Below are 16500 nucleotides of genomic sequence, written 5' to 3' on the forward strand. Positions count from 1 at the left end.
CTAATCATTACCCCCTGAACTGCTGCTCCTTTCCTGCCTAGCACTCTACCTTGGCCCTTCCAGCCCACCTGCTCACCACCTGGCCATTCCACTGACATCTCCCAGTCACTATGCAGGATCAGGGAAATGAACAAGGTGAGGGAGAAGAATGCAGGAAAAGAAAGGAAATTTGAGATGTGTAAAAGGGACAGAAATTCCTCATTCCATGGATTCTGCCTTTGGATCACTTTATTCCACCTGGGAAAAGTCTGTTTTACTCTCCTTTAATAAAGTTTCTTACTTTCTACTTCTATGCTTGCCTCAGAGTCCTTCTTTGTTGTTAATAGTTCAACATCTGAGGAAATACAACACATCAAGGTAACTGATAACTAGCAGTATCAGTAGGATAATAACTTAAGAAACTTCCTTTAGTGCATATCTCAAAATTTTACCAAACTTTTAAGTTTTTCTATGTCTTGTCATAAAATTCACTGAGTTCTAACAATATCTCTTACCTCCTCCTTTTAAATTCATAATCAACCAAGAACAATGGATTGTACAAATGTTACCATGTTCAATGCATGAGAATCAATGTGGAAAAGGAAATAGGTGAATATTCCCCAGAGTAGATACTTGTGCAGTGAGACTCCCATGGGAAGTCATTATCACTGCTTACTACTCCTAATCACACTTTTATTACCTCTACGCAGTATACAAAAAAGTCATCATCCATGCAAGTTACCATCACATCAGCCAACCTTTGCAGAGGGCCAAGTATCTTTGGGCATCCTCTGCATCAGAGATCATGATTACTGACTCAAAGAATACCTTTGGTCTCTCAACTCCTCATACCATCAAAGTCATTTTTCCTCCAGAGTAACTAAGAAAAAGTAAACTTACTGAACTCTCTGGGAAGAAGGAGGGGTAAGTCTGAACCCCAGACCTTGACTTTCAAACTTTTAGAATCTCTCCTGAAGTCTCTCTCTCAGATTTAATAGAAATGCAAATGGTTGTTTTATTTCTTTCTCCCTGTCTTCTTTGTAAGAATCAAGCCTCCTGGTTGATGATAGGTTCCCTATCATCTCCCAGGTTCCTGCAGTATGAAATCATGACAAATGCTCCTTCGTTTACTCATTTCAACCTAAGCGGTGTGAGAGTTTGACTCATTCATTTGGATTCTGTATGAACATATCTCTAAGCTCTTGCAATGATATTATTAATCACATCCTTACTGAGACTTGCTAAGTGCAAAGCACTGCACCTGCACTATAATAGACTTATAATTGAGTGTAGAAGAAAGCACAATCCCAAATTAGTACATGCTACATTGAAGGAAAGTAACATGCCCATGAGCACACAAAATTTGTTTATTAACTGTGATGTCACTATTAAAGATGATAAGTAAAGGACCTTAATCATTACGTGGGATTTCACAGGACAAAATGGTAGAGAAAAAGTGAAACCAAAGGAATTATCAGTTAAAACTGAAGACCTACCAAAGGTCCTTTTAGGTAATATTCATATCATGTGATGCATGTTTGGACGTAGAAGTGTACCTATCATGTTGTTAATCCACCTTAGCCTTCACTGAATGCCATTCTGGTCTAGAACTATAATAACTGTGTCCTGTAGCTCCTGCTCAATCAAGGTATTTACCACAGCAACCAATAGGCCTCCTTGATCCCTTCTAGTTTTTAACATTCTGAAGGTAAAGGTTTTTATGTCATTCATCTCTGCACACAAATACCCACAGCAAATTTTTTCCTTAGAACTATTAAATTTTTTTTAATATCAGTGTATAATCACAGCCTAGCAATATCTTCTTGAAATATTCTCACCAAATACATGTTCATTACTATTATCTATAAATTCATAATGATTTCTTTGTGGCATCATCCAAGTTTTTGATAGAATGTTCTTCTTAAAGACAAGGTTAAGTATAGTTCTCTGGAGAAATAAATCGAGATTTCTGACTTGCAGTCAGTCTTTAGAGGCTTCAGAGTTCACATGACTATAAGGCATTGTCCTCTGTTTTCACCTTTACCACATAACAGTGCCCTGTCCCTGAGAGCACTGCAAGAGATTTAGCAAATACTGTGTACTGAATCAGGATATCCCAGGGGTATTCTTTTTTTACTCTGTTCATATAGCTAAGTTGTAAGAGTTTCCTTCATGTATGTTACTTGAAATCGACTTTTCCAATTCTTGGGTTTGTCTTTTCACTTTCTATGTGGAGTTCTTTAAAGCAAAAAAATAAACAAGAAGAAAAATAAATTAATATTCATGTCCAATCTTTTTCTATGCTAGCCTCCAGACTTGTCATCTTATCTAAGAAACAATCATCAAATCCAATGTCACAAAGACTTAGTCTTGTGATTTTTTTTCATAATTGTTAAAATGTCTTACATTTAATTCTATGATTCAATTTGATGATGTGAGAAAGAGGTCCAAATTAATTCTTTTACATGTAACTATCAAGTTTTGCCTGAATAATTTGTTTACAACCTTATTCTTTCCTTATTTTATTTCCATGAAACACTTAAAGCAATTAAATACATCACAGATGTAAGTTTATTTCTGAATTTTCAATTATGTTCCATTGATCTGGATGTATGTAAAACAATAATATAGCACTGTCTTGCTTACTGTAACTTTGTTATAAGTTTGATAATGGGTAAATGTGAGCCTTCAAACTTTATTTTTTTATTTCTATTAATTTTTATTGGTGAATTACAACTATACATAATAGTGGGGTTTGCTGAGAAATATTAACATATATACATTACATAATTCAGTCTGTTTTAATCCTAGTACCTCCTGTTTTCCCCCTCCTCCCTCCCTCAATCCCCTTTGTCTACACTATTGGAGGTTTTACTGTTTTTATAGTTCCCTTTCCTTTCTTTTTATCTCTCTAGTTTTCCCATGTTAGAGATAACATGACTTCCTTCGTCTGATTTATCTCACTTTCTATGATGTTCTCCAGTTCCATCCATGTTCCTACAATTGACAAAATTTCTTCCTTCTTTATAGCAAACTAAAACTCTTTTATATATATATATATATATATATATATATATATATATGTATATATCATATTTTCCTTGTGCATTCATCTCTTGATGAACACCTAAGTTGATTGATAATTTAGCTATTGTGAATTGCACTGCTATAAACACATGTATGCACATATCACTGTAGTGTGCTGACTTTAACTCTTCTGGACAAATATCCAGAAGTGATATAGCTGGTCATTTGGTGGTTCCACTGCTATTCCTTTGAGGAAACTCCATATTGATCACAATAATGTTTGTACTAATTAACAGTCCCATCCTTGCAGCATTTAAAAAATTTTGATATTATTAATGATTGGCATTTTAACTGGAGTGAGATGAGATCTCAGGGTAATTTTTAATTGGATTTCTATGATTCTCGAAGATGTTAATTTTTTTTACATATATTTATTGTCCATTTATATTTCTTTGTTGTTTTGAGAAAATGGAAATTTGACTTTATTTTTCTATTTCATATTTGCTTTAATTATGTGGTTTCCTTGCATTTTCATAGGAATTTTATGGTCAGCATATCAAGATCTGAAAATAACAGAGTTGGGGTTTTGATAGAAAATGAATTGATTTTGTAGAAAAATTTGGGAAATTTCACTTTGTTCAAGGTTCTTCTTTATTTCATGTAGAGGGTATGTCTATCCATATATTTGCCTTTAATTCCATTCACACTGCTTTGTAATTTTAAATGCAATGTCTCGCATTTACCTTTTTAATCTATTCCTAAGTATTTTATTCTTTTTCATGGTCTTGTAAATAGATTTTTATTTTTTATTGCAAGTTTGTAAGGATACATTGACTTATTATTTGGATTTCTTGTCTACTACCATGTTCAAATTTTAATTACTGCTAATATAACTTTTTGCAGATTTCTTCCAAATTTTGGTGGCATTTGCATACTGACAATTATATCCTTTACAAGTAGAAATGGTGTTGCTTCTTTCTTTCCAATGTAGATATCTTTTAATTGCATTTTCTTGCCTAATTGCACTAGCAACAGCACCTAGTCTGATGTGGAATAACAGTGAAGGAAGAGGACATCTTGCCTAGTTTAATTATGTTTAAGGTAAATTTTTTCAGTCATTTTGCATTAAGAGCAGTATTGATTGAGGGGATTCACATAGATGCTTTGTTTTACCTCATTAGTTATAAGAACAGTTCTGTGGGGGATAAGGGACTGAGTACTATTAATAACAAATTGTAAAGCACAGAAGAAAACTAGGGATAGTTCTATTTTATAGTTATTTACAATTCACATAGTACTGAACTGCAAGATCTTTCAAGACATAATTGAAGTACTGGTAGAAAATGAGACTTGGCTGAAAAGATGTGAATTCTGTTTCACACTTTATTGTGCAATGGATCAATAATACCTATTTCAAAAAAAGAATTCTTCTCTGTTTAGAATTCCCAGAAGAAAATGGGAGAAAGAAACCACTCCAGAGTGACTGAATTCATCCTGGCTGGATTAACAGACAAACCAGAGCTCCAGCTGCCCCTCTTCATCCTCTTCCTAGGAATCTATGTGCTCACGGTCCTGGGGAACCTGGGCATGATCACACTGATTAGGCTCAGCTCTCACCTGCACACACCCATGTACTACTTGCTCAGCAGTCTCTCCTTCATTGACTTCTGCAATTCTACTGTGATCACCCCCAAAATGCTGGTGAACTTTGTGACAGAGAAAAACACCATCTCCTATGCTGAATGCATGACTCAGTTCTACTTCTTTGCAGCTTTTGCAATTGCAGAATGTCACATGCTGGCTGCAATGGCTTATGACCGCTATGTTGCCATCTGTAGCCCCTTGCTTTACAATGTAACCATGTCTACTCAAGTCTGCTCCTGGATGGTAGTTGGGGTGTATAGCATGGGCTTGATTTGTGCCACAGCTCACATAGTCTGCATGGTGAGACTGCTTTTCTGTGAGGCTATAATAAACCATTATACCTGTGATCTTTATCCCTTACTGGAGCTCTCCTGCTCCAGTACATTTATCAGTGAGGTAGTAGGTCTGTGCACCAGTGCCTTCAATATCTTTGTCCCAGTCTTGACCATCCTTAGCTCCTACATCTTCATCATCACCAGTATCCTGCGCATTCGCTCCACTGATGGCAGAGCCAAAGCCTTCAGCACCTGCAGCTCCCACATCTCAGCTGTTGCTCTCTTCTTTGGATCTGGTGCATTCATGTATCTGCAGCCATCGTCAGTCAGCTCCATGGACCAAGGGAAAGTGTCCTCTGTGTTTTACACCATCATTGTGCCCATGCTGAACCCTCTAATCTACAGTCTGAGGAATAAGGATGTCAAAATTGCCCTACGAAAACTCCTTGGAAAAAGAAAAAGAAATTTTCTGTAAAATAATAGTATTTCTTTAAAAATGTACAATTCCTGAGGTTTTGCAAGGAAACAGTGCAGAGAGAATAATGAATGTCTCCAATTAATGGAATTTTTGTAGTTCCCAATTGTTTGAAAGAATGGCACCAAGGTTAAATTAGATTCCCAGGATTAGACTCATGTAGGACAGTGCTCCTCCTGGAAGCCCCAGAGTCCATTTACCTCAAATAATCCATTATCACTTCCAAATACTTTTAAAAGTTCTTCAAATTTCTCCAGAGGATTGGTGCTTTATGTGTTTGGAACATGGGTCCTCTCATTTACCTCCATTCAGAGAATAGATCTATTTGGTCATTTCTTTGGTATTAACCATTCTTTGTGTACATGACCTTTTAAACTAAGTATATTGGCAAACATTTCTGAAAGTCTGACCTCTAAAATAAATAATTTAATCTATTTGGAATATAAAAATATGATCCCTAATTCTGAGAAGCATGTAGAACTGTATTAGGGCATATGAGGCATATGATGGGTGACAAAATATTCCTGATCCAGATGGGGACAGCAGTGTCGTGGAAGAGATTGCCGATGATAAACAAGCCTGAATATGATATGTTTCTTTTGACATATATCTGTGTAACTTTCCTTTCTGCAAGGAAGATCTTGCCTCCCCCCCACCAGTGTTATAGAATATCTCATTTAAAAGTGCATTCATATGGGGTATTTGTTCACACAGGACAGTTAAAATTGTATGATTGCACTCTGTCTAATAAAAAGTACTCTTCCTACCTCCCAAAATCAGTATCCATTCTTGAAAAATAAATTATTTGTTTGAGGGAGCAGGAAAGGAGACTTGCTGACCAAAAATTCCTTTATTCTCTCCTGTCCAATTAAGTTCCTACTGGTGCTCTTGAAAACAGCAGAACAAAAACTTAACTCTTCTGAGAGGTAACTGCCCCCATTAGTCTGTCTCAATATCTTCATGGCATCCATCAGTTGCTCAGTATTCCTGCCTTCTACTCCTGTTGCTAGTAGCACAAAGCTATTTTTTCCTACTCTTTCTTTAAAAAAAAGTTTCTCAGACTCATGGAGACTAGATATATCATTTTAAGTGTGAGAATCACTTCTAGATGAAATGTTATGGCTGTTTTCTGTCATATCTCTATGCTTCAAAATCTTCAAAGAACGTTGAATTAAGGAGACAAGACTGGGTGCCTCAAATAATGTCCTCCACCTCTCTCTTCCTCTGTGTTATGCTATGCCCAAAGGCAGAGCACTAGTTACTCTTTTTTTTGCCCAATATGAGCATTTAAACAAATTGCATTTTTTAACTATCTATCTATCTATCTATCTATCTATCTATCTATCTATCATTTATTTGCGGTGCTGGGGATTGAACCCAGGGCCTTGTGCTTGCAAGGCAAGCACTCTACCAACTGAGCTATATCCCCAGCCCCAAATTGCATTTTTAGAATCATTTGTCTCATGTAACAGGCATAAAACATTTCTTGCTTTGTCCTCAGTTTATCTTCCAGTGTGACATGAACACTTCAGTCTTTTTGTCACCTCATGAAAGCATGAATTGTAATGAGAGAGAGAAGTATATTCCCCTCATTGAAAACTGCAAGTACCTATTTGTTTTTTTTTATGCACTCATCAGTTCTTATCTCCTTATCCCATCTTATTTTACTGCAAAATATTTTAGTATTCATGTATCTATCCACATATGGCTATACATGCATGTGATTCATATTGGGCTTATGCTACCGTGTAACACATATGTATATGTGTGTATTGCACTTGTCTTGCATAGATATTGTACAAGATTTATGTGAATGTAATTTTAATTTTATTCCTCTAGACTTTAAACAAACAACATCTAATATATTTTTATGTTGTTGAGTGACTGACAAAAATAACTATTTATGGCAATTTTACTTTTCTAAGCATTTATGAATACATTTAGACAATTAAAAAAGTATTTAGAAGAGCAAATATGTTTAAACTAACTGTAGCTATTCTGAGAACTGGTAGCGGACATGCTCTTAATATGTAAATGTATGATTACATAAATGGCATGCCTTTACTCCACGTACAAACAGAGAAACAAGATGTATCCCATTTGTTTACAATAAAAATAAATTAAAAAAACATAATGGCATAGCTATCACATAGATTCCAAAACAAAGAAAATCTACCACAGAAAAAGAATGACAAAGGACCATGGAGGAGGACAGCTATTACAAAAGAGAAAAAAAGCACAAATACACAGCCTTGTTAATTACAAATATAGAAGAGTACATGTACTCGAAGTTTTAATTATTAAAAATAACACAACAGTATTCTTTCACATCATACTGTGATAAACTTGGATTATATTCTCATATAGTTTCTTTCATTTCTTTGATACAATCATATTAATTTCAAAAGAACTTAACTCCTCACTCACATTTACAGTTAAATTCGAGAAATCACTAGATGCCAGAAATAATTGCCTTTTTATTTTCAGTATTAATTATTTATGATTAAGTTTGACGGTCTATCACATAGATATGGGTGCATGCGAACACACACACACACACACACTCACACACACATGTTGCCTTAAACCAGTAGGTGATTGAGGAATGGATCTGCGGCTTATCACAGATGTAAGTTTCCTTTAAATTGTTGCTTTACTACACTACATGTTGCTTCCACTTGTGGTCTCAGATAACAGTCCAAGATGCTTCCTTTAGCACCAACACCTGACCATTAGGCAGAAGTAATATGGAAAGGGAAGGGAATGTTCCCTGGCTTTAAGAACAATGAATAGAAGAAATCGACTTCCCCTTCACCTACATTGCTTTGGTAAGGAATTAGTCACACGCATAAATCCAAGCTGGAAGAGGGTCTGAGAAATGCCATAAGGGCAATGCAACAAAGTCTCAATGTGTTATTCCTTAAAGAAGATAGAAAGAATGACCGTCATGATGACCTGTGGTTTTTTTCCTGCATTATTAAATGTATGTATTAGACCAGAAATGTCTCAATTTGGTTCTACCTGGAGTTTTACATTTTGGAATAGCATTTCATCTAAGAGGAATATTAGTGTGAACTGTGACTTAGATGAAATACGAAATATGAAATGAACACATAAAATACAATTTTTAAAATCTATTAATACCTACTAGTAAGGTGCGTGCCATACCAGGTAAGAAGTTCCTATATCTCAACAACTCTGCTCATTCCAATGACCCTGTACTTAATCTCACAGCTTCCTTACCCTGATGATCCATCCTATCTTTGGGAATTTTCCTGACTCCATCCTGTCCTTGGAAATTTTCACACTTTCAAGGACAAACACAAGTATTTAATTCTCAGGCATTTTTTACCACCCCAGAAAATAAATGGTCACAACTCTTGTTCATTGGCATACTGAAATAACGATGTTTCCACTGCTATGGTGTATCATTAATGATTGCTTGTGGGTTCTACTCAGGAAAATATCTAATTTTGTGAAAAATTGTGTGTACATATAAAAATTAATTTGAAATTAATACATTCGTATCAGAGAAATGAAAGACAAATTGTGTATGAGAATATAACAAGTTAATTACATTATCTTGTGAAAGAATACTCTAATTTTTAATTGTTCAAAGTTTTGATAATGTATACATCCTATTTCTAGTTCTAAGTTTTGATCATTATGGATGAACAACATATTATATGGGACTACAAATTACTTTATTAAAATTTTGTCCCTAAAATCTTAATAGAATTTAACAATTCTCCAAATAACATTAAATATCAAATTTAAAGCTCATGTCTGACAAAATAATGAATTTCAGAGTAAGCTTAATTATGAAAATAGTACAATTTGCTGTTTCAAAATTATATAACATTTAATGTGTATCAGGTCAAATATTAAATAAATTTTACTCCATAATAGTTTACGTGAAAATAATTTCTATAACCACATGTTTCCATTATTCCTCAAAATTCCTTTTTTAATGAGGAAAAGTGAGGATATTTTTATAGTAGCATTTTAACAGAGAAGTAAATGAAAGCTGATTTAATTTCATGTCAAAGAAATATTATTTGATGAATCTATCATATTAATTAAATACAACTAGGGAAGATCAATGAAAATAGAAACAAATTATAGAAACGTGTATGTATTGACTTTCATATTTTTCCTTTAAAAGACAAGACAATTCAGTGTATGTCTCAAAAATTTCCTGGAGTTTTAAATTTTTAAATGATATAATAAAGTTCACTAGTGCTCTAAAATACTTTTCACACCCTTCTGTTTAATCCATACTCAAATAATAACACTGAAAACATTAAACACTTGAGAACAAACATGATGAGAGAAAATCCTAATAGTTGATTATCTTCAGAGTAGGCACTTGTGGGATGAGATTCCAGTGGGAGGTCATTATCATCGCTTATTCCTAATCAGACTCTTATTATCTCTACCCAGCATATAAAATCATCACATCAACCAAACTTTGCCAAATGTCAAGTGGCTTTGGGCATCAGCTTCAGCAGAGATCAGGATTAGTGACTCAAGGATACCTTTGGTCTGTCACCTCCTCACATCATCAAAATCCTTTTCCTCCAGAGCAACTGAGAAGAAAACAACAACAACAACAACAACAACAACAACACTGGACACTCTGGGAAGAAGGAGGGGTACGTCTGAATCCCAGACCTTGACTATTAAAATTTTAGAATCATCTGTTGCAGTCTCTCTCTCTCTCTCTCTCTCTCTCTCTCTCTCTCTCTCTCTCTCTCTCTCTCTCTCGATGCTCATGGCTGTTTATCTGTCTCTCCCTATCCTCATTGTAAAATCACCCTCCCTGATAAGCACACGTTCCCTTATTATCTCTCTGTCCTCTGTGAAATCATGGCAAACCCTTCCATGTTTGCCTGTGTCAACTCAGACAGTGTGAGGGCTTTGTACATTCAATTCGAATCTGTATTAACTCATGGCTTCACTTCTTGCAATAATTTTATTGATCATATTTTACTGAAACTTGTTTATGCATTTACAATTAAGTGTAAAGAAAAGTTGGTAAATAACTCAGTTAATTTGGAATTACTGCATGCTACTTAGAATCAAAGTAATATGCTCATGGACACACAGAATTTAATCTTGTTAACTGCAATGTCACTATTAAAAATCTTAACTAAAGGGCCTTAACTATTAAATAGGATTTCATAGGATAAGGAGATAGAAGAGAAATAAAAGAAATAATGAGTTAAAACCAAGGGCCTACCAAAGTCCTTTCATGTAATAATCAAGTCATGGGATACTTGTTGAAACATAGAAGAAAACCTAACATTTTGTCTACAGCTTTCACTGACTCTCATTCTGGTCTAGAAGCAAAATAGCTGTGTCCTGTAGCATCTGCCCAGTCAAAGTATTCTCCACAGTGTCTAGTCTCTCCTTGACCTCTTCCAGCTTTCAACGTTTACTCATCTCTTTATCCTGAACACCCCCAATAAACATTTTACCACTGTTTAGTTTGCTTTAATGTTAGTCCCCATGCTCAGTCTCACAGTAATCTTGAATTATTAATGCCATCTGATTTCATTATTATTTTCTATGTATTTCAGATTATCTCTTTTGTGGCATCATCCAAGTTATTATTATTTAAAACTCTTTCTCACTCTTTCTCTCTCTCTCTCTCTCTCTCTCTCTCTCTCTCTCTCTCTCTCTCTCTCTCTCCCCCTTCTCTTTCTCTCTCAGTTATTGATTTATTCTGATTTTCAAAGCAATTCTAAATATAATATTTCTGGATTTGCAACTCAAGATATCTCACCTTATGATTATCATTCAGATGTTCCCTGAGTTCATCTAACTATGACACATTGTTCTCTATTTTCATCTACACCACATCCATATGTTGTGCCCTTAAGACCACCACAAGGGATTTATCAGAAAATTTATAAAAATCAGGATAACTCAGAATTATCCCATATTTTTACTCTATTAATATGTTAAAGGTCTAATGAAACAAAATCTACATATACTTTGGTAGTCTTTACAATGGTCAAACTTAGAGGCAGAGAATAAAATAACAGGGAGCAGGGGATGGGAGGTAGGAAATATAGGAAGTAGGTTAAATGGATATAAATGTTTACTTATGTTAGATGAACAAGTTCTAAAGATGTATGCTGCCTATGGTTAACAACAGGGTATTTTGCACTTCCACATTTTAAGAAGACAGATCCCATTTTGATCATCCTTAGCACAAACAAAAACATAAACAAAACCAACAAAAATCACAAGGAAATTTAGGTTATATAGAGGGAAATGAGAGGGGGGAGGGACTGGGGTAGGAAAGATGGTGGAATAAGACAGAAATCATTACCCTATGTACATGTATGGTTACACGAATGGTGTGAGTCTACATCATATACAACCATAGAAACAAAAAGTTACACCCCATTTTTGTACGATGAATCAAAATGCTGTTCATTAAAAAAAAAAAAAAAAACCCTGAAAAAAATCACAAAAGCACAAAGAGACATAAGGGAACCTTAGGAGGCAATAGATATATCAATTATCTTGAATATGGTGGTGATATTATGAGTTAGCATAAGTCCAAACTGAACAAATGGTATACACTAAATATGTACAGTTACTTGTATATCATTTCTACCTCAATAAAACTGTTTGGAAAAAAACAAAAAAATCTTTTTGCCCTTCCACTGTTTTGGTACTTTGCATTTGGTCTATTCATTTCCAAGAAGGATCTGACAAATTAAGGCTAGTACCACTTGAGAAGGACAAGTTATTTGGTAATTCCCCTTGATATCTAAGACATTCAAACACACACACACACACACACACAGGTGTTCATAGAGAGGACAGGAAGCAGTAGGATTTAAGAATATGTGTCAGAGTCACACTTCAGTCACTCTTCCATGGCATCTCAATCCATGGAATGGTTCAGAGTGACAAAAGTTGTCATAATTGAAATGATTTGGCCAGAGATAATGGAGCTTCTTTGCTGGGGACCAATATTAGGAGGACAGTCTTTGAGATATCAGGAACACAGAAAAAGCAGTTGACTGGGAAATGTAAAGAATCAGAAATGTGGAGGACAGATTTCTTAGTCTGTTTTGTACTTTGATAGTAGAATACCACAGACTGTCCAGGCTTGTTGGCATACACCTATAATCCCAACAGCTAGGGAGGCTGAGGAAGGAGGTTTGCAAGAGTCTCAGCAACTTAGGCCCTAAGTAACTTTGTGAGATCCTGTCACAAAATAAAACATAAAAAAGGCTGGCGATGTGGCCCAAGGGTTAAGGACCCTTGGGTTCAATCCCTTGTACAAAAATGAATAAGTAACTACCACAGATTAGGTAATGTATAATGGTTAGAATTACATTTTCCTCAAGGTTCTGAAGACTGGAAAGTCCAAGGTCAAAGAGTCACATCTGACAAGGGCCTCTTGCCCCAAAATCACATAGTGGAATATTCAAGGGCACAAAAGCATTCATTTGAGACAAGGAGGGAAGCAATCCATCTCATTCTTAAATTAGGAACCCACACCTGTGATAACTTAACCCACTCTCAAAACACCAATAATGCACTTGTCTCATGACCTAATCTCTTTAAAGTCCCAACTGTCAACACAAATAACATTGGGCATCAAGTTTTTAATATATGGACATTTGAGGACATTCAAACCAGATAGTATGGGAGCCCTGCTTTGTTATTACAAATAAAATCAGAAATGTATTAAAATTAAAAAATTGAAGTTTTATAAAACATAACTAGAAAACGTGAGAATTGGGTTTACAAAATCAGTCACATTTTTGGCTCAATCATGAAATAACAATTTCCTACTGTAGACATATTTCAGCATTTCTAGTAAGCAGAATTGGCCCAGAATTGAGGAAGTTTGTGCTCTCTGCAGGAGATGGTCAAGTGGAGAGTCAGAGGAGAGCAGATACCAGGAAGTAAATTCCTGGTACTTCACTTAAATCTGCTGTATATTTCTGACAATTTTACAATTCTATTGTGATTCAATCTTGCTTAGTAATATGTATTTTTAACTTTTTGATTTTTTTCTCTGATTAGACATAGAAATAATATTTATTAATTGTGTTTCTGCTTTTGTGGGAAATTCATTAAAAATCAGTAGCTAAAAAGTGCTGTGCTTTTCCTGTTTTGAGGCTATATAGCATAATTTGTGTTACATGAGAGATTTGTACATTGTTTTGCAGAGAGCTTAATGGACCTATTTGATAAAAATACAGAGGCAAACATCAAGGTTTACAAGATAATAACAAAATGAGTAAGTTGTAATGGAATACTCTTTGTGTTCAGCACATTGTCATTATTATTTTTTAGTCATTTAAATTTTTGTAAAACATTTATTGAAATGTAACTGACATAAAATTCATCTTTTTCAACTGTTTAATTCAGTGGATTTTTTGTATGTTCAGGTAGTTATACACCCATCACTATGTTTTAATTGTGGAATACCTTCATCAAACCCCAAACATAGATGCCTGCCTATTATTAACCATACCATTCAGCACCTGCCTGCCCACAGCCTCTGGTATACGCTAAGCTACTTTCTGTCCCAAAGAACTTCCCTGTTTTGGATACTTTCTATCAATGGAATCATACCACCTATGGTCTTTTCTGTCTGCTTTCTCTCACTTTAACTGTTTCAGGTGCATTCCTGATGTGCCATATCTCAGGGCCTTTTTATTACAGAATAAAATTCCATTATAAGAATATTCTACATTTTGTTTGTCTATTCATTCCTGAATGGACATTTGGGTGGCTTTCACTGTTTAACTTTCATTTGCAAAGCTGCTCTGGACATTCACATATAACTTTTGTTATGGATATACGTTTTCTTTTCTTTTGATGTTTATAAACAGAAGTGAAATTCCTGTGCCCGGAGATAACTCTATGTTTCATAATTTGAAGAACTCCTGAAACTGTTTTCCTCACAGGAAAACAGTCCCTTTGTGCAGTCCCACCAGTAATGGATGAAATGGATGAAAGTTCACAGTCCTTTCCATTTTTGCCAAGACTTGTTTATATCTCTAGTTTTGATCATAACCTTCCTGAGGAATATGTGTTGTGGTTTAGAATCTCACGTGTGATTCAATGTGAACAGTTTAGAGATTAAACGATTAGGTTGTAAGAGCCTAACCTAATCAGTGCATTAGTCCCCTGATAGAGATTAACTGGGTGATAACTCTAGGCAGATAGATTGTGACTGGAGAAGGTACATAATTGGGAGCATGACTTTGGAGTTTATATTTTTGTCCCTGGTGAGTGGTGCTGTCTCTCTCTTTGCTTATAAATTATCACGTCCTGAGCCACTTTCCTCCATCACACCTTTCTGCCCTGATGGTCTGACTCACCTTGGGCCCAGAGCAATGGAGTTGCCACCTATGGACTGAGACCTCTGAAACTGTGAGCCCCAAATAAACTTGTCCTCCTCTAAAAGTGTTCTTGTCAGATCTTTTGGTCACAGAGGTGAAAAAGCTGATTAAAAAAATGTGAAATGTTTTATCACTGTGATTTCCAAAAATACATAATGGGGGTGGGAGGATAGGGGGTAAGAGAAGAATGGAGGAACTTTGGATTATGTAGAGGGAAATGAGAGGGAGGAGAGGGTAGGGGTGCGAAAGATGATGGAATGAGACGAACATCATTACCCTTTATACATGTATGATTACACAAATGGTGTGAATCTACATCATGTACAACCATAGAAACAAAAAGTTGTACCCCATTTGTGTACAATGAATCAAAATGCAGACTATAGAAATAAAACAAAAATTTAAAAAGTGGTGAGGAACATATTTGTAGATGTTTATTAGTCATTAATGTATCTTACTTAGAATAATGTCTATTAAAATCTTCTAAATTTTTAAATTGGTTATTCGCCTTTTCAGTTTTAAATTGTTAAATGTTTTTTATGGATCTTGACCACAAGCTCTTCCTTCATATTACTAGTATCCAGGAAATTTACTTTGCATTGAAAGTATGTTTCCAGTTTTGTGCATTGTCACAAAACCTTTTTCTTCATGGTGCCCTTTAAAGGACTATTTTTAAACTTTTCTTCTTTTCATGATATACGATTTATTTTATTCCTATGGTAGTATCTGGTTTTGGCATCTTATGTAGAAATTACTATCAAATTCAAAGTCACAATTATTTAGACTTTTTTCTAATATTGCTTTTATGTCTTACATTTAGTTCTATGACCCATTTTGAGTTAATTTTTGTGGGTGGTATGAGAAAGAGGTACAAATTAATTTTGTGCATTTAGCTATCTTGCCCAAAATTTTTGAAAAAAATTCTTTCCCTATTGCATTGCCCTGAAAGTCTTATACCAACTCAACTGAATATTTTGCCATTAAATTGTAATGTATTTCATTGTTTTTATTTAATTTATTCCTACACATTTTATTCTTTTCCAAGTTATTATATGTATATTTATTTACTGCTAATTGCAAATATGTAAAAACAATTGAATTTCTATGCTGATTTTGTATTCTACAACTGAACTTAAGAGTTGAAATATTTATAATAGTATTTTTTTTCCTATTCATATACTTTTATGAATACAAGTTTCTGACATTTACAAATAGAGTCAATGTCATAATTTACTTTCCAGTTAGGATGTTTTGTAGTTTTATTTTCTTGCCTGATTTCCCTAGCTAGATCCACTAGTATAAAGTTAAATAAATGTGCAATGAATGGACATCTTGTATTTTTCAACACCTTAGGGAAAAGTTTTTCGGTTTTTCATCAGTCAGTATGATATTGGTGTAAGTGCTTTTCTATAGTGTCTTTTTTTTTTTTAGTAAACAATAACTTTATTTTTACTAAACAAAGGAAAACATATCATACAAAAATTCTATTAAATAACATCTTATGTTTTGTAGGCCTATCTCATCTACAAAAAAAAATTCAATGAGACAAAAATGGCTAACTAGTAATAAAAGATTGTCCTCTGATTATCTTTCTTAGCCATTTGGGGAAGAGGAGGTATTAAAGGGGATCAAACCAAGTCATAATCAGAGCAGGAAACTTGATTGAGGGTCAGAGAGGAATTCTACATAAACCTGGCTTCCCTTTAAAGAAAAT

At 34.6% G+C, this 16500-nt stretch overlaps 1 protein-coding gene across 2 annotated transcripts; it reads left to right on the plus strand.

Moving 5' to 3' along the window:
* Positions 1-528: 528 nt before the first annotated feature.
* On the plus strand, positions 529-5400 carry LOC124958560 (olfactory receptor 150-like). 2 transcript variants are annotated; one of them, XM_047516720.1, is made up of 2 exons: positions 529-551; positions 4485-5400. In XM_047516720.1, the coding sequence occupies exons 1-2, from the start codon at positions 529-531 to the stop codon at positions 5398-5400; spliced, it is 939 nt and encodes a 312-aa protein (XP_047372676.1). The 2 variants fall into 2 exon arrangements, with proteins under 2 accessions (XP_047372676.1, XP_047372677.1); XM_047516721.1 differs by lacking the exon at positions 529-551 and having other exon boundaries at positions 4453-5400.
* Positions 5401-16500: the final 11100 nt, after the last annotated feature.

Source organism: Sciurus carolinensis, chromosome 11, assembly GCF_902686445.1.
Source record: "Sciurus carolinensis chromosome 11, mSciCar1.2, whole genome shotgun sequence".
NCBI classification, from domain to species: Eukaryota; Metazoa; Chordata; class Mammalia; order Rodentia; family Sciuridae; genus Sciurus; species Sciurus carolinensis.